Genomic DNA, 24167 nt, shown 5'->3' on the forward strand with positions numbered 1-24167 from the left:
GTCGTTCGATTTGTACCTGGCCCCGAACGGCTAATCCTTTGTTTATTGTTAAGAGCCAACAGGAGTGATCATTTCTCCATACAAACGTACTCCTCGTTTTCCTCCGTGGTTTTTGAAGCTAGAGCAATGATTTTCTCAACACAGATTAATATTGTCAATATCTGTGTCGGACCGTTTTGCTTTTTTTGATATTTTAGTTTTTTAAGGCGCTAGAGCCCTTCAAAAATGCCCAAATTGGCCTAATTGACTATGCCGCAATGAGAGGCGGGGCATTCAAAACTGATATCAATTAGCCAAAAAAGCAAAACGGTCCGACACAGATAATTTCATAATCATTTAGATTTCCAAATTTGGTTACGATTGGTTAAGTTTTGGAGGAGGAAACAGAGGAGTACGAAACCTCGATTTTTGAGATTTTTACGCAGGATTTTTCGCCTTGTCCTTATCGCACTACTTTTAGGTGCCGCTTCCGTTAGCGAGGGGTATATTTACCTAAAATATTTAAAACTCAGCTCCTGTTTCGTCTTAAGTAAAACCGCACGTACTACCCAAGTACTACCTGCATAAAAAATGGTACGATCACTTAAACCGGTTATTGAATTACAACTCTTATGGAAATCGCAATAAGATTCAAAATGAAGGAAAAATATTTTGCCAGGCTGTGCTGCTGCTGTGTCCCTCTACGGTTACTGAGGGCCTGCCGCGAGCCACGTTCGACGTGTTGCCTCCCAATCACACTTATGTACGAATTTACAATTGCGACAAAGAGGCAACACGTCGAACGTGGTTCGCGGTAGGCCCTCTGAGTGCCAGCGAGTCGAACGCTAAAGATACAGTCTAAAATGTGTCATCATAAGAAGAGAGAGATAACAAAGGGCTGTGATGCGTTATCGGAGAGCGCACCTACACTGGTTTTTAGAGCGTTGGACTAACCCGCGCTCAGGCGCCAATTAGAATTATACGACCCTTTTTGCAGGTACATAAGTAGCACGTGCGGATTAGACAAAGGATTAGCCGTTCGCGGCCAGCTACAAATCGAACGACTATAGCCCATGTACCGTCGCCCACCTGCACCCGCAACACCAGGCGGTCTACTCATCTTACTGACCCATCTAACATTGTAACTAGAGATGCCCCGAATAGTGAATTTGGCCGAATACCGAATATTCGGCCCCACCTCGCGGCCGAATACCGAATATTCGGCATGAAATACGAACATTTTGAGTCACAATTATTATGAAAACTGTTCGCCAACAAATCACAACGTTTGCTAACATATATTTTTATGTTGAACAGAATCAATTAATGTAGTTAGAGTCAATCAAATCAGACCCATGATAAAAATAAAATATTCGGTAATCAACAAATGCTCAAAAACTTACCATGGTATTTAACTAACTTTCCAAGAATACATTATATACCTAGTTTTAGGTTATTTTTTTGTGTAATTTCTCTTTTTAGGTAGGTGCAGCAGGTATTCGGTATTCGGCCGAATAGTAGGCAACATTCGGCCGAATACCGAATATTCGGCAAAGTGGCCGAATACCGAATAGTTGCCGAATATTCGTGGCATCCCTAATTGTAACATTACCTACGCTTGTAATTGGGAAGGAACTGGCCCTTGAGACACAGGGAAACCCACTTTGAGAGCCAGGAACCAATGTTATGTAACAACTCAATGTTGCAATAAAGATATTTTTTTTTTATCATCTCAAAGGATTGTATTGATCAGATGTGATATTAAAAAATACAAATTACATTATCATGTATTTTTTATTTTAAAACCTAAATTATTGCTATATTTACATATATTGTCTTATTTGATTATGTGGTGTAAATAAATTAATCTAAAGCATAGTACTACCTTATTGTAGGTCTAGTACAATAATTATAATACCTAGCTAAAATACTGATGAGAATTATTATGATTGTGATACTTTATCACAGATATTTATTATTTACAATGTTTCATAAAAATGTCATGCAGTTCAATACAATATATCATGATTAAATCATTAATGAAATAAAATCAAATTCAAACATGATTTTGCTCCTCAAAGGTTTTATTCTAATTGTTGAAAAATAAGCACATAGGTAGTAATAATTATGACATAAAGATGAGATTCAGAGAACATTCAGATTTCAATCGGCTTATTAGATAGGTTTCGTTATGGTCCCGACATTCATAATGCTATAGACTTATATCCGGGATATGGACCGCGATTACCTTTTGTATTGTTTGTCCGGTCGATATAAGTGTAGTGAAAATAAACAAGGATTATTCAAAACTATTATTCATAATGCTAGTTATAAGGTCGGCATAATTTGACAACATTTTCTTAAGTCCCCTTTTTTATATTTCTAATATCAGTCACATTTCGGCTACTTTGCGGAAATGCTTTGTTTGTTTTAGGCTAGAAAGATGTTCATAAAAGTTATGTCATGTTATAAATTTTATTTTCACTGTATAATTATGTTTGAAAATATTTATAAAATGACAGTCATGATTTTCACGTTAGCAAAGCGCGGGTGAGGTACCCTAATCAGTAATCACCTATACATTTTAACACGAGTATTTTTTTCACTTAGTGCCAGTGTCTTGAGCAAAAAAGCGCTGGTGGCCTAGCGGTGAGAGCGTGCGACTTGCAATCTGGAGGTCGCGGGTTCAAACCCCGGCTCGTACCAATGAGTTTTTCGGAACTTATGTACGAAATATCATTTGATATTTACCAGTCGCTTTTCGGTGAAGGAAAACATCGTGAGGAAACCGGACTAGTCCCAATAAGGCCTAGTTTACCCTCTGGGTTGGAAGGTCAGATGGCAGTCGCTTTCGTAAAAACTAGTTGCCTACGTCAAATCATGGGATTAGTTGACAAGCGGACCCCAGGCTCTCATGAGCCGTGGCGAAATGCCGGGATAACGCTAGGAAGAAGAAGAAGAAGTGCCAGTGTCTTGAGCAGCGTTTCTTCCCTCGGCCGCCTCCGCCGGAACACATTCAGCACAAGAAAGGGTTTCACATTCCTAGTTCCCAAGCGCAGGTATTCGCAACACATTTCGCATGTGTATGGTTTTTTCACTTCTAGTTGCAAAGCGCTGGCGCCTCGAGCAGCGGTCGGCGTTTCCTCGCGCGGCTGACGTAGGGCGCGGGCTGACGTAAGTGCACGGTGCGCACGTGAAGCTTCCGACTGTTTGACTGCCCGAACGCTTTACCGCATACTTCGCACTCGTATGGTTTTACGCCAGTGTGACTCTGAAATTCAATATTTTTTTAAACACAAACACAGGTAATGGAGCATGAGAGCCTGCCGCCAATCGAAATTTTACAAAAAGACATACAACACAAGTTTCTCAAGAATATTTACTTACTGACTTACTTCTTATAAATCACGTATACCTAAATATAAACAAATATAGATAGACATACCCTAAAGTGCCTGTCAAGTGCCCCCTTACACTTGAAAGCCTAAGCACACAGAGCACGGGTAGGGCCGCGCGTCTGAATGCGTCTTCTCGTGCATCTGCAGGTTGGTTCGGTTGTGGAACGCTTTCGGGCAGACGGCGCATTTGTACGCTCTTCTTCTACAAGTTTCTTCTCCGTCTAAATTATGAGTAAAAGTAGAGATAGACATACCCTAAAGTGCCTGTCAAGTGCCCCCTTACACTTGAAAGCCTAAGCACACAGAGCACGGGTAGGGCCGCGCGTCTGAATGCGTCTTCTCGTGCATCTGCAGGTTGGTTCGGTTGTGGAACGCTTTCGGGCAGACGGCGCATTTGTACGCCCTTCTTCTACAAGTTTCTTCTCTGTCTAAATTATGAGTAAAAGTAGAGATAGACATACCCTAAAGTGCCTGTCAAGTGCCCCCTTACACTTGAAAGCCTAAGCACACAGAGCACGGGTAGGGCCGCGCGTCTGAATGCGTCTTCTCGTGCATCTGCAGGTTGGTTCGGTTGTGGAACGCTTTCGGGCAGACGGCGCATTTGTACGCCCTTCTTCTACAAGTTTCTTCTCTGTCTAAATTATGAGTAAAAGTAGAGATAGACATACCCTAAAGTGCCTGTCAAGTGCCCCCTTACACTTGAAAGCCTTGAAGCAGACAGAGCACGGGTAGGGCCGCGCGTCTGAATGAGTCTTCTCGTGCATTTGCAGGTTGGTTCGGTTGTGGAACGCTTTGGGGCAGACGGCGCATTTGTACGCTCTTCTACAAGTTTCTTCTCTGTCTAAATTATGAGTAAAAGTAGAGATAGACATACCCTAAAGTGCCTGTCAAGTGCCCCCTTACACTTGAAAGCCTTAAAGCAGACAGAGCACGGGTAGGGCCGCGCGTCTGAATGAGTCTTCTCGTGCATTTGCAGGTTGGTTCGGTTGTGGAACGCTTTCGGGCAGACGGCGCATTTGTACGCGCGCTCTTCGAAGTGGGTGCGTTTGTGGTAGACGAGGAACGCGTTGCCCTGTGTAAAAATAATAAACGTTAACACTTTCAGTGCCAGGCGCCCCATTTCTAGATATAGTTCTTCTGTATGGGGTACGGTTCGTCCGGGTGCGCGCGACTGAAGTGCGTTCAGTACTCCCGCGCGTTCGGGATCTCTTCCTAACACTGAGACCATTGTCAACCGACATTAAACCTTATTGTAAAGAGACATGGTTCAACTAGGACTCACCCTAAAGCTCTTGCCGCAAATATCGCAGATGTAGTTCTTCTGTATAGGATAAGGTTTGTCCGGGTGCGCACGACGGAAGTGCGTCCAGTACTCCCGTGCATTCGGGATCTCTTCCGAACACTGTGAATTTTTTTAAATATTAGATAAGGTTATATTCCAGTACTTAGGTACTGCAGATTTAACAAGTAGGTACTAGCCTGTAATATCAGTGAAGAATATGCTCATACACCCATACTCTCAACATAATTAACAAATTAAGTACTTAATAGTTCGAACACCACGGCAACATAATTTCTTTATGGTCTACATACATAGATTGTCAAAAGGCGTAAAAGGTAAGACACTAAGTATTAGTGATGTTACTGACTAGCATCGAACCTAAGTATAAGTCAGTAGTAATAATAACCAATACTATGAAATTGTTAACCACCAATTTTTGCTACACCCTTTCCAGGGTCCATGTATACATATAACATCTGTACTATGGTATGCAAATAAAGATCTCTTATCTCTTAAATTGTTATGATATTGAGGCTCGATTAATTGACATTAGGTTACAAACTACCGAGTGCACAATCGAGCGAGGCTGCGTCCATATTAAACAAACAAATGAAAACATATGCAAGCGTCCTCAGTGCACGCTGTTCGAATTCCTAGGACGCCGCGCTACTAGTTCCGTCGAACGTATTGTTGGTTGGTTGCCACTGAACCGTTTACACTTACGCGAGGAAATTACCGCGCGAAATAGGTCGGTCGCCCGAGATATTGCGACACGATTCGCGTTTTTTTTAAGGGGCTACCCCACGCCAATGACCTTCGATCTGAATCCCTTAGTTTTCTAAAGTTTTTGTAGCTTTATTATATTAACAGCAACGGGTTTAAGCAATATAGTATCCCATATTTACTTCAAAGTTCATTGTCTTCGAGTTGAACAATTTTAGGCTAAGAAACTGGTTTTCTGGTCATAATTTTTGTGTTGGAGGATATAACCAACGGAGACGCCATGTCTAAAATTTTCGGTACAAAATAGTCTGTCGTTTTTTGCGGGGGAGGGGCACATCAAATGTATAGGTACGTCATGTCAGATAAACGTCAGTCCATACATATGGTTGACATGAGGTTGACCATTGGCCGCCTATTTTCGACAGAGGGGAACGCCTGTTAATGGCGGCTCTAAGTCAAAGACGAACCCAAATATGTAGATTTCGTACATGTGAAGGATCTTTCACAGCAAACTAGATTCGAAAAAAGTGTTTTTTTAGACAATGTTTAAAAAATTTATAAAAAAATAAGTACTCATTTCTTTCAAAATCCGGTGGACAAAACCGGAGATTGAAGAACATCGGTTCTTCAATCTTTACGAACGGAACGGAACGGTTATCGAACCGTTTGTCTTTTAATTCTATCTGTAGTGCAAAAAAAGGAGATACGATTCAAAACTTGTCAAAAATCGATGAAAACCTCGGGTAGCCCCTTATGAGACTCGATTATTTAATCGTCCGGAGTGTGTGTGTTAAGTAAGAGACTAACGTGTTCGCAGGGCGCGGGCCAGGCGTGGTCGCGCTTCTTGCCGTAGTTCTTGGGGCGGCGGCGCGCGTGCGCGGCGCGGTGGTGCGCGCGCAGCTCCTCGCCGCTCGAGAACACGCTGCCGCACGACCGGCACCCGTTCCTGCACACACATACATTTACAATAGTTATTTGTACAACAAGAGATCAAAGTTTGATATTTCTTCGAGTGCTTATTTTGAGTCCCGTGCAAGCGAAAGATTCTATAATAGATTCACGAGCGTAGCGAGTGAATCTAATTTAGAATCTTGAGCGTAGTAAGGGATTCAAAAGCGCACGAGATGTAAATAACTTTGATCTCGTGTAGTACACAAAATTTTTCACCCTAAGCAGTGAGAACATACCTAGAGGGACAGAGATAATAGAACCCAAGTATATCGAACTTGTATTAGACTTCGCATGTTGAAATGACATTTGACTATAAAAGCCACCTGAATGACATTTTGTCTCACTCAGTGAGCAAAATGCGATTTTGCTCACTCATACTGTCTCACTAAGTGAGCAAAATACGATTTTGCTCACTGAGTGAGACAAAATGACTCAGTGAGCAAAATCGCATTTTGCTCACTGTTTTTAAGAAGCAAAGTACCCTTGTTCGAGCTGCTGAGGTGAAAATAAAATTAATACATACTTCGAAACAATCTTAGGCTAATACCAGGCGTGGCTCACTCCGCGATTTCGTCCCGTCACAACGAGTACGAGTACCCGTCCCGTACCAATTTTGGTGGCTAGCCATAAGCCGCGCGTCATATCTGTCCCAATTGTAACAGACGCGTTTTGTTAGAGAGTGAATCTTCTATACCTAATAGTACTATTATTTATTCTTTGCTAATACTAACTTGAAGTCGTTAGAGGGCGCGTGCTTGGCGGAGGTGACCATGTACCGATTCCACGCTTCCTCCGTCACGAACTATACCATCAGCGTGCGAGGTGCATAGCGAATTTATCAATGACAGCGTTCATTTTTTTTATTTCCACCTTTGTATGTACAGTTATATATAAATAAGAAATAATCCATTTCTCCATGCAATTTCGCATGCAACTTCGCACTCCTCGCAATAAGGGCCCGGCTCTGCGTCTGACTCAGTCTTTAGTAATAAATACTTACTTGAAACTTGTGGTGTCTTTATTATAGCAATGTGCTCCTTGACTCCTCTCAGGCTTTTGACTATCTAAACATAAGTCTATTACCGCTTATATTGATTACGGTTTTGACCACAAAGCAGAAAATGGTTTGTGGTAAAAAAAAAATGGGATTAATAGAGATTAATCGAAATCGAATCGAAAAGACAAAAGCCTCGTTGTTACGCTTTCAGAAATTACCTTACGAAGAAATTAAGATTAACTAAAGGAGTACCACAAGGATCCGTTTTTGGTCCGCTCCTATTTACCCTATATTCCGCTAACACAGAATCTCATATCATTGTAATTAGCACATCTACGCAAAGCATTAAGTATCATTTGCAATAAGGTCTATACTAACTTGAAGTCGTTAGAGGGCGCGTGCTTGGCGGAGGTGACCATGTGTCGCTTCCACGCCTCCTCTGTAACGAACTGTACGTCGCACTCCTGGCAATACGGGCCCGGCTCTGCATCGGCATCAGGTTCAGTCTTTTCCTGGGATAAAGAGCAATTCGGTAAGTAAGCCGAAAATATCACAGATTATCAAGATCAAGCCTGACAGTGTCTACACGCTGCGCAACTCGAACCCAAAACACAGAATACATAATACCGTACAGAAAGAACACTTCCTACAAAACCGAAGTTTGACAGCCATTCAGGGTCGAATCATGCTATCCCTTTCTAATGTATCGCACTATCCCTTTCGGCTATTTAGGGTTGTCAAAATTCAAGTGTTTTTCTTATCTGTGGTCGAGCACGCAAAAGGACGTCAAGTGATGCCAACCCTAATAATTGCTCGGAGCAATGCTGGACCGAGTGGAGCCGAGTTTAACCGAAGTCAGGGGTCTCCCACTGCCCAAAACTAGAAGTCTAAGCGCCGAACAAAATAGTTGAAACTCAGACCTGCTGCGTTAGTTACGCTATCTGACAATATTACAATAACCTGAATACTGGAGGACCGAGATTTTGTGAAGTCGTTGTTGTTTTGTTTATTCATCCATGCTGCTACTTAAGTAAAAGTACTTACAACATAGTCCTTATGCATCATGGTCTTATGCATGGCGAGCCCGAGTTTGCTAACGTAAGAGTATCCACACACGCCGCATATGAACTCTGAGGGGTGCTTGATTCGCACGTGGCTTAGGTACGACGTCCATTTACTGGAAATACATATAGCGGTATATACAAAAATCATTGGGTTAGAACCTAGTATAGTGGAGTCATTTTTAGGGTTTCGTACCCAAAGGGTCCGTCTACGTACGTCTGTCTGTCACCAGGCTGTATCTCACGAACCGTGATAGCTAGACAGTTGAAATTTTCACAGATGATGTATTTCTGGTGGCGCTATAACAACAATTACTAAAAACAGAATAAAATAAAGATTTAAGTGGGGCTCCCATACATCAAACGTGATTTTTAACCGAAGTTAAGCAACGTCGGGCGGGGTCAGTACTTGGATGGGTGACCGTTTTTATAGATAATGGTACGGAACCCTTCGTGTGCGAGTCCGACTCGCACGTGGCTGGTTTAATTTGCTATTATGAAGGAAAGATACGAGGATTCTTTGGGGAAATCCAGACAACAGACAAGAGACAGTGGCAACGCACGAATGAGCGCGGTCTAGACAACTTTGACACCCACCCGCTAGCTTTAGGGCTACAACCGCGAAAACCGAAGTTCGCAAATTGCGGGGATTTTTCTCTGTCACTCTAATTACGCCTTCATTGGAGTAAAAGAGAAAGATCCCCGCAATTTGCGAATTTCGGTTTTCGCGGTAGCCGCTCAGTTACCTGTGAGCAAGATGCATACAGCTGCGTCGAAATATCGTGAGCTCGAAAACAATACAAAAGGCAATCCTAATCACGATCACGAAAGCTGTGGTGGACGAGTGGATATGACGTCCGACTTTCAATCCTGAGGTCGCGGGTTGAAATCCTTGCTCGTACCAATGAGTTTTTCTTGTATAGCTAAATAGCTATAGGCGGAAATGGATTGGCCGTCCGCTCCGGCACTGTCCGCTCTTGACACAGCGTTGTAACAATCATCCGTCAGGGATGCAGTGATCCATTGTAATAAATGTAATAATGTACGAAATATCATTTGATATTTACCACTAGCTTTTCGGTGAAGGAAAACATCGTGAGGAAACCTGCATGCATCTGCGAAGAAATTCAAAGGTGTATGTGAAGTCCCCAATCCGCATTGGGCCAGTGTGGGGACTATAGCCCAAGCCCTCTCGCTCATGAGAGGAGGCCTGTGCTAGGCAGTGGTACGTATACACGGTGCAACATGAGGAAACCGAATAATTTTAACCACGCATTTCTGAGGTCAAAAGAAAGAAAAAATGTAATATGAGTTTTGGTCAATTTCGCCAAAAGAAAATTGTTTTTGTTTTGTCTTTTAAATTTTTTGAATGTATTTGTACATAAAAAATAAATGTTATTGGTGAACTTGTTACTTAAAATTGATTTTTATATTTTTTTTCGTAAAACCTTCTTTTTGCAAAGTGTTACTTGTCACTTTTTGACATCTATCAATAAGGATATTTTAGACTACGTCCCGTAGCAGCAACATTACCATCAAAAAGGCCTTTTACATTATGTAACAACAAAAACTTGTTTATTTTGAAATTAATATTATCTCTGAAACTAGGCGTTTTTAAAAAAAAGTTTATAGAACATTTTTGTCTCTAAATATGATCAGGAATACGCTGTTAAAATTATTCGGTTTACTCATGTTACACCGTATATAGGCTGAATTATTATTATTAAATGGTAGATTTACGTCGATATCTCGTCGCAGTACTGGCACTTGTATGTAACGCCTTTATGCCATCGCTGATGTTGCTTCGCTTGCGTTCTGAAACACAAAAAATCTAGTTATTGCCAAATTAAGGTTTTTCATGAATTTTGACCGTTTTTAACATTGTTATACTTCGTTTTTTTTAGCATTAGAAATAAGGTAAACAATCTTGATGTGTCTTTTAATTGAAAAACACATTTTTAAAATGAGTTAGAGTGACGGCACCAATCATGGACATGTTAAGCGCACTAAATTAGAATTTCGTTTAAAAATGGGATGTTTTTTGACGATACAAAAATGGTGATTTTTTTTTCGGCACTTAAATACATGAGGAACATTTAAACAAAACCAAAAATTCTGTATGTTTAATACATAATTAATAAAAAATATATAAATTGAAATTTACGAAATCACCATTGATGGACATCAAAAATTCAGTAATGGACACCCAGTCATGGACATGGACCCAATTATGAACATCCATTAATGGACACTTTTGTATTGAACACATAAATGAAACAAATAATGTCACAAATCAACTTTTATTAACGCTATTTGAACTTTCATTTAGATTTCTAAGTTATACTATAAGAGTTCTAGGACTAATCCGGTTGCCGGCTGCATGAAACAAACCTGATCAAAAAATAGAATATACCTACCCTGTAGAGGTACCTGACATTTAGTACCTTCCAACGCACTTGGTCGGCCTAGGCTTAACCTGGCAGATTTTGTACAAATGGCAAAAACGTTGGACAAAAAAACATCAAAAAAATACCTCATCGAAAAATGGAATTAAACTTGTATGGTAGGATACCTGACCTTGGGGACAGTAAAAAAAAAGTGGTCGGCCTCACCTTAGCCTGGCAGTTTTTGCAGTCCGACCAGATTTATTGGACCACATGACACCTACAATTTACCTCATAGCAAAATAGAATTGTTGACGTATGTCTTGGTCGGCCTCACCTTAACCTGACAGCTTTTGCAGTCCGACCACATTTATCCATCCATCTAAGACAAAACAAAGAGCCCAATTATGGACAACTAAAAATACCCAGTTATGGACATCGTCTATTATTGGAAAATAAAGAGCAATCACAAAATCAACCCAACTCAAATGTTTAGTGCAATAAATTAAATAATTTAACAACCGGGTACCAAATTTATAAAAAAAAACATGAAAAAGACCTATCGAAAAATCGTATGAAACTTGTATGGTACGATAGCTGCCTTTGAGGACAGTAAAAAAAAATGGTCGGCCAAATCCTGTATTGGCCGGCCGATTGGCGATTGGGTCGATCAAATTTGTGGTACCACGTGAGAGCTACAATTTACCTCATCAAGAAATAGAATTGGCAGTTTTTGCTGCCAGGCTACGAGTTTTTGCAGTCCAACCAAATTTGTGGTACCACGTGACAGCTACAATTTACCTATAGGATGAAAAAAACGGATTATAATAGCTAAAATAAACCTATTGACGTATGGCTTGGTCGGCCTCACCTTAGCCTGGCAGTTTTTGCAGTTCGACCAAATTTGTGGTACCACGTGACAGCTAGAATCCCTACAATTTACCTCATCGAAAAATAGAACGAAAAAAACAGATTATAATAGCTAAAATAAACCTGTTGACGTGTCTTGGTCGGCCTCACCATAACCAGTCAGTTTTTGCAGTCCGACCACAGTTATAAAAAAATCATCAAAAAAATCTTATGGAAAAATCGTATGAAACTTGTATGGTACGATAGCTGCCTTTGAGGACAGTAAAAAAAATGGTCGGCCAAATCCTGTATTGGCCGGCCGATTGGCGATTGGGTCGATCAAATTTGTGGTACCACGTGAGAGCTACAATTTGAGGTAAATTGTAGCTCTCACGTGGTACCACAAATCAAGAAATAGAATTGGCAGTTTTTGCTGCCAGGCTACGAGTTTTTGCAGTCCAACCAAATTTGTGGTACCACGTGACAGCTATAATTTACCTTGTCGAAAAATAGGATTAAAAAAACGGATTATAATAGCTAAAATAAACCTGTTGACGTATGGTTTGGTCGGCCTCACCTTAGCCTGGCAGTTTTTGCAGTCCGACCAAATTTGTGGTACCACGTGACAGCTATTATTTGCCTCATCGAAAAATAGGATGAATAAAAAACGGATTATAATAGCAAAATAAACCTGTTGACGTATGGCTTGGTCGGCCTCGCCTTAGCCTGGCAGTTTTTGCAGTCCGACCACATTTATCCATCCATCTAAGACAAAACAAAGAGCCCAATTATGGACAACTAAAAATACCCAGTTATGGACATCGTCTATTATTGGAAAATAAAGAGCAATCACAAAATCAACCCAACTCAAATGTTTAGTGCAATAAATTAAATAATTTAACACAATAAACTAAAAAAGTAATAAAAAGCTTAAGCTTGGACACTTGTCCATTACTGAATTTCATAAAATATCGAATCCAGTAATGAACAAACCCCACAAAAAACTTATTGCTGTGATTGGACATATTCAACTTAGCTCAATTTACTTGCAATATAGTATTATTCAGTAAAAATAACATTAAATCTCATTACAACATAACACAAGATAACACCATGCACAAACATGTACTCACCTCCTTAACGATTTCAACAACAATAACGGATTTTTATGACCACCGCCCGCAACGAGATTTTACTTCGCAGCCATCTTAGAACAAAACGGCTGATTTTGGTGACATGTGTCAAAATGACAGCTCAAACGTCTATTGGTTATGCTTTAGTGTTGCCAGTTGAAAAATGTTGGGACAGTTGCTTAATAAATTCGATCAACGTAAAAAATGTCCATAATTGGTGCCGTGTCCATTACTGGTGCCGTCACCCTACGGCAAATATGTAACAATTATGAATCTAATACGATCATTTATATTCTTCTGCTTTCATAAGTAATCGTTTTTGATTTTTAAATAGCGTTTTTCAATTAAAAGACATGTCAAGATCTCTTACCTTCTTGCAAGTTCTTTCTAATGCTAAAAAAAACGAACTTTAGTGCCAGTGTGCACTCGGAAAGGTCTCGAAGTTAGTTTTTTTATGTGTACGGCATTATGAACAGTTAATTAAGATAACAAAATAGGTATTTTATCGATAAACAATGTAAAATACAAAAAAGTACTGGTTTAATCTTGAATTAAATTCACAGCGAAACATCAATTTCGACTTTGACCACCTGTCGTGAAAAAAAATTACTAGAAAAGTAATGAGCAAATAACGTCAAAAAATTGAGCATGTTATGCAGACTCTAAAAGGGTATAACACATGTACCTTCCTGCAATAAAATAGGAATTATCATCTTTCGAAAGCCTTATAGAAAATAAGTGAAAATTAGGAAATCTAAGTTAAGATACGCACGTGGTTTTGGAGACGTATGGGCAGGAGCGGCAGGCGTATTTCTTCTCGTGGTTGGCCGCGTGCTTTTGCAGCGCGCGTCGAGACCGGAAACGGAACTTGCAAATGTTGCACTCAACTTCGCCTGCGCTCTGTATGCATAAAAAGTCGCTGTAAGTGTTTACATACATACATACATACATACATCACTGGCTCAGTGACCCAAAGAGGATCTTGGCCTCTGACACAAGAGAGCGCCATTCTGCCCTATTCTGCGCCACTTCACGCCAGTTGGATATTCCGAGGGCGGACAGGGTTAATTAACTTCAATAATAGGGAACATCTTTAACCAAGTTCGAAATAAGTAGGAAATTCTCGTTTGGGACTTTTAGGGTTCGTACCTGAAGGGTGAAAACGGAACCAAGACTCCCGCTGTCCGTCTGTCCGTCCGCCGTCATTCTGTCTCCAGGCTGTAACTCATGAACCGTGATAGCTAGACAGTTGAAAATTTCACAGATGATGTATTTCTGTTGCCGCTATAACAACAAACAAATACTAAAACCAAATAAATATTTAAAGTGGGGCTGCCATACAACAAACGTGATTTTTTTGCGTAATGGTACGGAACCCTTCGTGCGCGAGCCCGACTCGCACTTGGCCGGTTTTTTTATGTTTAATACTAACTGGATCATGTTTTCCCACGTGGTGTTTCCATGCCAACGCGTCTATGAAGCCCTTATAGCAAAGATTGCACTGGAACGGAGCGTTCAGATAGTTCGACGATTGCTGGCGTTTGGTTATCTCCGCTAGCTGCTCTTCTGGCTGTTAAGAAAGTAAATAATTAGTAAAACATGGTCTGAATAGGGAACCCCATACAATCGCCATCAAATATATCGAAGTGGTCAAGATGGTCAAAAAATATCTGAACATGCATTTTAATATTTTAACCATAGAGGGTTTGTTTAATTCAGATATTTGTGAGCACCTTGGTCGCTCCAATAAATATCTAATGTCGACTTCGACTGTACATGTTCACAGAGTATAGTTAGTGTTTGAATTAAGAATTTGTAGACTGAACTAAACTATAATCGCATTTTTATGAAGCTGTCAACTCAACTATAATAAGTTCATTATATCATTCATTATATCATGCAAGACGAACCGGAAGTGCCTGGAAGAGCTATTGGTCCATGAAGGAGCAGATGAAGGGAGATTTCCCTATATCTTTAAAAAGAAGGCTCATGGACATGTGCATTCTTCCCATCCTGACCTACGGAGCTCAGACTTGGTCTTTGACAAAAGCTCAGAAATCCAACCTTAAGGTTTGTCAGCGCGCCATGGAGCGTAGTATTCTCGGCGTGAAGTTGACCGATCGCATCAAAAATACTGTATTACGCTCCAAAACCCAAATAGCTGATGTGGCTGAAACAGCCGCCAAGCTGAAGTGGGACTGGGCGGGACACGTTTGCCGTATGCCGGATGACTTGTGGGCAAAAACAGCAACCAATTGGGTCCCACATCAAACCCGGGGTCGCGGCAAACCTCGACGGCGTTGGCGAGATGACCTTGACGCCTTTGATAGGAACTGGTGGGAGACGGGTCAAAACCGGGATGCGTGGAGGGGGAGGAGGGAGGCCTTTGCCCGGCAGTGGGACACTCTAGGCTCATATGAATAAGTAATAAATAAATAATATCATTCATTATACAACATTTCAGTAATACCTATAATGAATTTGACCAGTCACGTCATCGCAATACAAAACAATACAATAGAACAAAAGATATCAACGAGCGTTTCAATAGGCCTGCACTTCGTTTCGGCGGAACGTATATTTTGTATAGACCATTTCAAATTTAAACAAAAATAAGGACATCCAAATACTTACAGTCAACTTAACAACCGTGACATACTCCTCAAGGTCTATATCATCCACGCCCACACCACCAGTATTGCGAGTCCGACGGGACTTTGGCTTCGCTTCTTTCTTGGCCTCCGACAGCCGAGGCCGGCCTCGCTTCTTTTTAGGGACTTCTGAGAGCTCTGGGGCCTCTTGGGCTTCTGAGACCTCTGCGGCTTCGGGCTCTAAGACCAACGGTATGTCAGGTGTTTTCTGGAGTAAAAATTAAAATTTATCAATATTCTACAACTCAATATTGTCCGAAAGCTGAAACCTAAGAAGCCAAAAAATTTGATAAATTGTTACAGAAGTAGAAATTTTACAATAGTTCTATAACAATACTGTCAGGAGCCAAATACAACCAATGAATCTTCGGTACGGAGTAACCTTCTTTCAACACCATGTATACAAAGTTGCAAACTAAAGTTTTGTATGGAAGCTATAAGCACAAATAATTTAGTCAATTGACCCCCCATTTTCTATTGTCCTGCTCGCACAGGGACATAGACAGTATGTACGAATTTCTGTATCCATACTTACACAAAAGAATAATAATAAACACAATAAATTATAACCTCAATATCCTGTAACTCTCCATTACATTCTAAACCAACTTTTTCTTTTTTCTTCCGTCCCCTCTTTTCTTTTTTCTTAACCTTCTTTTTCTCTTTTAGACTCTTTTGTAACGAAAGCGGCTCATCGTCACTTGACATGTTAGTCATTAGGAAGTCATCATAATCTTCTTGCTTTATAGTATCTATTTCAATGAGATAATCATCACTCGGTTTGGGAGATTCTATTTTCACTTGAACATTATCGTCATGTTCACAGGATATTATATTATTTTCATGGCTGATGGACAGATTGGAGATCAATTTGAGTTGCCGGCGGTCTATACTGTTTAACGCGTTGGCTGTAATCTGAAAGCACAAATATGGAAGATGTTTTCGTAAGTTCTGATGAAGTTGTGATGTTTCGTGAGTTGTGATTTCATAATTTGTGGCAATTATTTTTTTCAACCCCCTGTTAAAGTGAAAGTGTTAACGGATCAAAAGAGAGAGGTCTTATTGGAATTGTCACAAAATACCACTTTTTAATTGGTAATCATTAAAGTTAATAGAAGTCTGTTGAATAAGAGATGGACCTACCATAGGTCCCCTACCTCTATGCATGCAATGAAAATAGAAACTTCTTATTTCTCTTATTAATTGAAATTATACAGGGCGCCCCCGCTATGCCACATGGATTTAAGCTAAAAAAGAATTTAAACTGCATTCATAGATTTTTAAATAATTAAAATAATGTCTTCTTTCAGTAAAATGTTCCATCTACAATATTCAAGGCACTGTCCCTCCATGTGGCATAGCCGTGGGACGCCCTGTAGAGAAGCAGATAAAAAAATTACTACCTAGTAAGTACCTAGAGTTAGACCAAGAAAAGTCTGCAACAATTTTGTTAGCATTCGCAGTGAAAGTGTTATTTTAAATGTCAATCTTTTATGAAATTATGATGTATAAAAAAAGGATATTTATAAAGAGAAATATTTAAGAAGTTAATTCTAAGGCAATACCTTGCCAGTTGCCTGCAACACAGCATACAGCTCAGCCTGACCGATGAGACATCGCTCCTTAAAGTTATACAGCTTCTTCATCAGCGCAGCGCATTCGTAACATCCGTACGGAGGGAGCTCCATCATGCTTAGAGGCTGGAAAAGTATTTTTCCAATATATTGAAAACTATAACCCTTAATAGGGCTAATTTAGAAATTGTATGGCAAAAATGACCACCCTAAAATATTAAAAGAAAACAAAATTCATTTATTTCAGACACTAAACATCACACAAAAACTTATAACTAAATTAAATTAAAATTAACAAGACCGAAGTGATTCCATAAGTGTTCCGTGAACAAAGTTTTGTACGGAACACTAAAAATCATGACACTTTAAATCTTCTACATAGATCTACATTATCTTTTTGTATTTTTACACGACTGCCCAAACAAAAAGAGTGTATTGTTTTCAGGGTTCATGTTTGTATGTGAGTTTCTTTATTCCACCATAACTTCTGAATGCCTTAACCGATTTAGATAAATGATATACCATTAGAATCCTTACGTCATCCCGACTAACATAGGCTATGTGACGTCATAATAAAATCAATATGGCGGACATAATACATGATATTGCGTGATGTTTAGAAAAAAAAAATCTTGCAAACCTATCGAGTGGGGCCTCAAAATGAAGAGCTTTGAAAGACGATTTAAAATATATATATGCAACATACGCGTTCAAGTCTTATTTAGGTAGAATAAGGATTCACAAAATGTGCTAAGAAAAATAAATCCTTCTATCTTATTTAGTGAGCTATCAAATGTAAGGGTTTTTACCGCTGATCATAAAAATATATATAAATCATATGGTATACCTAAGGTAAATACAGGAACTAAACACAAACATGTTCTAAATCGCGCTATTGAAATCTAAACGTGTGAAATTCTATTTAAGCGATGGGCTTCGAATAATTTCTGGCTTATTGGATTCTTATATTTCTTGTGAATAAAATTATCCTTGCCTACTAAACCTAATTAACCCGCCTGCGAAAAAAATGGTTTTGTTTTAACACGTGCGTAGGTACTAAACTAATTTTCATAATAGGGATACTGCAATGTTCTGCCGAATATGCAAGAGTGATAGCGAAATTTCGATTTTCTTATTTCGCGGTAGAGCCCGAGATTGTGATGGAGTGTAGTAGTGGCGCCCCCTACGCAGAGTTTCGCGTAATATTCCCTATTGTGAGAAGTATCTATGTGACAATACATATATGTTTATACATATTATGTCTCTTCCTTCCTTCTCAAATGCTTTGAACCGTCCTTTATTCATTCCTAACCTAACTACTTAGTAGTAGTAGACATTTGTCTAAATTCAAAAGCCGAAATGTGAGCTCCGCGTAGGGTCCAAGGGCACAGATTATATAATAGTTCTTACGAACAGATACTTATCTCTCAAACAAAACGCAAATACCTACCGTTTTGATACCTACACAAAAATACAATAGAGTGACCTTCAACTCGCCGCTCCCCGCGCCGCGCGCACCGGCACGACGCTAGGGTTGCTGACGCTCAGAAATGATAAATAAATACCTACTTAAACAACGGAGTGAAATAAAAGGAAAGCTAAATCTTAAATTTATACCTAATATTCCGATTATGCGTTAGTGTTTGCGAAATAGTCATTTTAACAGGTCATATGTCCCTGCAGTAACCGCAGTGTTTACGCCGTTTTATAAACCGCGCAATAATTCCAGCAAGAATTAGTTTTAAAACTTCGTGTAATTTAAAACCAGATAGAGATTAATATTACACAATAAAGAAAAATAATAAAAACACCATGAATACAGGTAATTAATTATAAGTTAACCAGTGCAAAAATGAGTAGGCACTCACCCGTGTAAAGTTAACTTACTGTCGTTAAAATAAACATTTACCAAAATAAATTAAAAATTTGCTACCTATTTCAAATAGATATCTATATATCTAAAACTATACATTTGTTATACATTATAAACATTACATGTTTAATTATAGAAATTCAATAGTAGGTAGGTACCTACTACGTAGCTTGTAACTATCGAAAAATTGACAGTGCGGCACGCGGTGACGTGCGTACGTGAGCGCGCGTGGTGGCAACCAACTGGCTTGCTTTTCTACCGTGAACGGGAGCAGATTCGTAGGTATAAATCCGAGCTCGCGCGGAAAGTTCCATAGGCCTGCCAAGGGCCAGAGCGCGCGCTTTTCGCAACTTTCCCCTAAGTAATATCTTAATTGTGAAGGCTAAAGGCCGAGCTGCAAGAGTGTTGTGTTCAAACACAGACCAATAGAAGAAGTGTCTAGATCAGCGCAGGCCAAAGTCCGAGCTGGGGTAGGGTCGAAGGCCAGGATCATCTGACAGGTGGAACTCACTTACTGCAATTTCCCCTAGTATAGCTGCAATCTCCCCTTTTATAGCAATAAAAAAGCCAATGGCCCGAATCGTCCGAAAAAGGCGCGTATTTAGTATTCAAATTACAACAATATACCATAATATAGACAATAATACAAGTATCTAAATACGAAGGCCGAAGGCCGCGAACCTCGCGTAGGGCTGAATGCCCGAAGCGTCCGAGAGAGGCGTACCTTTAGTATTTAAACACAGAACAATGCAATGTTACAAGTGTCTAATGCGAAGCCCGTAGACCGAACTCCGCGTAAAGCCGAAGGTCCGGAGCGTCGGACAGGTACATGCGCTATCCTCAATTTCCCCTAGTATCTTAACTCGTGGAACTCGGTCAGACATTTAAAGAAATTGCACCCGTGGGCCTTACGCAGAGCTCGGTCTTCAGTCTATGTATTTTGACACATGTACAGTGGTTCTGTGTTTCACCGCTAACGTCCCGCAGCATGGCTTTCAGCCTCGCGTAGAAGCGTGCTTCTCTTGAACGTTTTGGGCGTTCGGCCCTACGCAGAGCTCGGCCCTCAGCTATCTAGTCTGTCGGAGCTAATAGCTACCTATATTCGCCAGTTCATCATTTGTAAGTAGGTAGTAATTACTGCCACATAAAGATGTTAGCGTCGCGTAGACTGAATAATGAAATGCAATCAGACGCATATGATTGTTGTTCGATTTGTTGCTAACAACATGCTATTTAGCCTAGCGCCATGTGCGTCCTGCTAAAGTCGCATCGAAGGTAATCGAGTCAATAACTTTTTTAGTGGGAGTTAAAGTTATGAGTCTTTACTGTGGACCTTCAAACCCTCATGGACATGTTAAAAACTTCTGTAATCGAAACTAAATGCACACGTACCTACCTACAGTCACGGTCATAAATGTGCATGACCCCTTATGTAACTAACATATTAACATTATTTTTAGCTTTTCAGTTCGCTTTAAAATTCAGCAGTCGTGTTTTTTTTTTTATTAATTTATTTTATTTCTTATCATCAGTGTCAAAAAGTACTGGTAACCATGGTAACTCCAGCCGATTGACCCCGGGTTAGTGGAATGGTACAAAACAAGTGGCGCTTAAACTTTTAAGAGATTTATTTTTGCGTAAAAAAGTTATAAGACAAATAATACCTATTTATGAAACTTTTTTGTTCAAAAGTAGAAAAATTTTGAGAAATAGTTTCTTCTAAAACCAAAATTGAGATTTCTAAAACTATATAAAAATAATAGAAATAGTGTATAAAACTTGTACTTACATTAATCCCAATAAGTGATTCAAAGTAACCATATAATGGGTACGTATGTAAGTTATACATCTTTACTCCCATAACAAGGCATATTCGGCAAACTTTCACGTCTTCCATCGCGGTGAATAATATATTTTATTCATAAAATAATCAAAACATCATTTACAAATACTTTGTAGTTCGCGGTATGATAGAGTTATAAAATATTAGAACTCTCTTATGTCAAAACATGATTCAGAACTAAAATACTACAGTAGAGTTCCTTGTAATGTTGAAAACTAGTTACATTATTACAATATAATATGTAATAGAGGTAAATAAAGCTACAAATATGGATTATGTCTTATTATCAACAGAAATAACAGAATGGAAGAATGTCTAATTTTACACAAGACGCCAAGACGCTGCCATTTTCGTTGTTGACAATGTCGACATGATGTTGACGTACGTTGTGTCGTTGTGTGCGTTTCGTTCTTTAACGAACAAGATTTTATAAAAATAAATAGGGGTTTTTGTATTGTATTGTAAACTGCAAAAAAATTGAACAAAAAACAGTGATGCTACATTTACTAAAATGATAAATGTTCGTGTTATTATTGTTATCAGTCAAATATTTATATGATTCCACAACATACTTTGCCTTAAGCCCTCTATTCACACTCCTACCTTGTAGTCCGCCTCGTAGTCCGCCTCGTTGAGTAGGATTGTGTAGAGTCTGTGCGGAAAGAGAAGAGTCGTGGCAGAAACGGGAACTAACATTTTAAATTTTATATGGCAATCAAACCTTTGACACCTGTCTTGTAAAAAGTAAACAAACTTCTGTCATTGTATATTTTTCTTAACAAAAACCGCAAGTTTTATGTATATAATATTTTCAAAACACGATAAAACCGTTCATAAAACCACAAGGAAAATTATATTTAACATTGTTCGGTTTTGTCAGCGGGAAGAAAACGGCTAAAAGCCGACTATCGACTTACAAAAAGTCGCGGAACGTGTTTCCGCTATTCGCGGGTAGAGTCTGACCAGCGAGTCGCTGCACAAGCATTTTTACAGAATTCTTCATATGGCAACAATTTTATCTGTCAAAAGTGTCAAACAACTGTCAAAATGTTGACAGCTTCTGTTACCAAACAATATTGATATTTGTGTCACATTTATGTGAGTTTTTATTTGCAAACATATGTTTGACCAGCGAGTCGCTGCACAAGCGTTTTTAGAGAATTCTATATATGGCAATAATTTTAGCTGTCAAAAGTGTCAAAAATATTGTCAAACGAGTTTACACATAACCTAGATTCTCAAATTCTCATGTTAGTTCATTCGTTACGGAAGTTTATAGTTTATATCGTATTATAATGGCTAAACCGATTAGAAGCAGTGTGAGGAGCATGTTATTTAAGATAATCTGTAACTATAATCAAGTTCGACACGACGAAAATGAGAGATTACTAGAAAAGAAGCGAATATTGGACGAAATCATTCAGGCGACCGGTAAGTCATTATCAAACAATGTTGATGCTTCTTGTACCAAATTTAATTTACGAGATAGGAACATTTGTTTGTATTACTAAACTTATGATTTATTTATATTACAGCGGGCGTAGATGACGAAAATGTTAGAGAAACTATTCAAAAGCTAGCAAGCGAACTGAAGAATGTTATTGATAATAACGCATCAGAATCAAGTTATTTAGAGAAAGTGTCTACTATGACAGGTAATATAAATAATCTATATTTTCACATCTAGGTTTATTAATATTTTAGTGTTCTTTTGTTAAAATTCCTATTGTTAAAACTGTTTTTTTTTCAGGTGCAAGCATTCGTACACTACGCACAATTAAAAAAGAGGGTTCTATTAACCAAGGCCAATGGAATACGCCAGGGAAAAAACGACCCCGGCCACCAACTGTGTCAAATTTAGACAATTTTGATGTGTCAGCCATCCGTAATAAAATTAATGAGTTTTATTGCGTCAAAAAGCAGGTACCTACTCTAAGAGCCTTACATGCGGATTTGAAAGAATCTATAGGATTCTCAGGATGTTGTGAAACACTGAGGAAAATACTACACGAGAACGGATTTGAGTTTAAAAAAAATAAAGAAGAGCGCTCCATCCTCATGGAAAAGTTTGAAATATCTGGGTGGAGGCAAAGGTTTCTTAGAGCTATACACGGTGTAACATGAGTAAACCGAATAATTTTAACAGCGTATTCCTGATCATATTTAGAGACAAAAATGTCATATAAACTTTTTTGAAATCCGCCTAGTTTCAGAGATATTATTAATTAAAAAAAAACAAGTTTTTATTGTTACGTAATGTAAAAGGCCTTTTTGATGGTGATGTTGCTGCTATGAGACGTAGTCTAAATATCCTTATTGATAGATGTCAAAAAGTGACAAGTAAAACTTTGCAAAAAGTAGGCTCTACGAAAAAAAAATGTAAAAATCAATTTTAAGTGACAAGTTTACCAATAACATTTATTTTGTATGTACAAATGCATTTAAAAAACTGAAAAAACAAAACAAAAAAAAATTTTTTTTTCACGAAATTGACCTAAACTCATATTACATTTTTTACTTCTTTTGACCTCAGAAATGTGTGGTTAAAATTATTCGGTTTCCTCATGTTACACCGTGTACATAAAAAACGGGAAGAAGGAAAAAATATTGTGTATCTTGATGAGCCATATGTCCATCAAAATTACAGACCGAAGAAGTCATGGCAAGGGCCTTCAACTTCCGGTTTAGTTGAAAAAATTTCCTCGGGTAAGCGGCATATTATAGTGCATGCTGGATCAGAGCAAGGATTTGTGCCCAATGCTTTGCTTGTTTTTAGCACAAAATCCAAAGCAGCTGACTATCATGATGACATGAACAGTTCTAATTTTTTAAAGTGGCTACGAGAAATGTTAATCCCAAATTTGACTGAGCCCAGTGTAATTGTTATGGACAATGCCAGTTACCATGTAACACAAATAAATAAGCCTCCAACCATGCACAGCTTAAAGGCTGATATTCAAAAATGGCTAAGGGAAAATAAGATCCCATATGAAGAGTGTTTCAAAAAGGAGGAATTGATGTGCCTCGTTGAGGAAAATAAAATTGGTCCCATATATGCAGCAGAGGAGTTATTGAAGCAGCATGGGCATGAGGTCCTTAAATTGCCTCCATACCATTGCGATCTAAACGCTATTGAGTTGATATGGAGCCTCACAAAGCGAAAAATAGCCAGCAGAAATGTGGGGCTACCGGGTTCAGATACGGAAAACTTGATCCGAGAATGTTTTGCAATGATTACCCCGGAAGATTGGAAAAAAAGTACAGACCATGTAATAAATGTGGAACGAAAATACAAGTCTAAGGACAACATTACAGACACTGAACTAGCTCCATTCATAATAGAAGTTCGGGAAAGTGACAATGACAGTGATAGTTCTCTGTCAGGAATTGAATTTCTTGAATCCGATTTCGATTATGATTCTTAAATAAATAGGCACCTTCTTTATAAACTAACAATATTAAAAGTAGA

At 39.0% G+C, this 24167-nt stretch overlaps 2 protein-coding genes across 2 annotated transcripts; one reads left to right on the forward strand and one right to left on the reverse strand.

The window, feature by feature from the left end:
- Positions 1-1821: 1821 nt before the first annotated feature.
- LOC134669629 (zinc finger protein 709-like) lies at positions 1822-21062 on the reverse strand. The gene is made up of 13 exons (XM_063527289.1): positions 20645-21062; positions 16974-17108; positions 15979-16323; positions 15392-15616; positions 14190-14327; positions 13530-13657; positions 10132-10206; positions 8375-8507; positions 7709-7842; positions 6190-6328; positions 4660-4779; positions 4252-4449; positions 1822-3250 (listed from the first exon to the last, which is right to left on the reverse strand). Exons 1-13 carry the CDS (start codon positions 20750-20752, stop codon positions 3080-3082), a joined length of 2049 nt encoding a protein of 682 aa, XP_063383359.1. The 5' UTR covers positions 20753-21062; the 3' UTR covers positions 1822-3079.
- A 597-nt stretch (positions 21063-21659) lies between these two features.
- Positions 21660-22822, forward strand: LOC134669295 (uncharacterized). The gene is made up of 3 exons (XM_063526799.1): positions 21660-22129; positions 22234-22353; positions 22449-22822. Exons 1-3 carry the CDS (start codon positions 21994-21996, stop codon positions 22820-22822), a joined length of 630 nt encoding a protein of 209 aa, XP_063382869.1. The 5' UTR covers positions 21660-21993.
- Positions 22823-24167: the final 1345 nt, after the last annotated feature.

This window comes from Cydia fagiglandana, chromosome 12, assembly GCF_963556715.1.
Source record: "Cydia fagiglandana chromosome 12, ilCydFagi1.1, whole genome shotgun sequence".
Classification (NCBI taxonomy): Eukaryota; Metazoa; Arthropoda; class Insecta; order Lepidoptera; family Tortricidae; genus Cydia; species Cydia fagiglandana.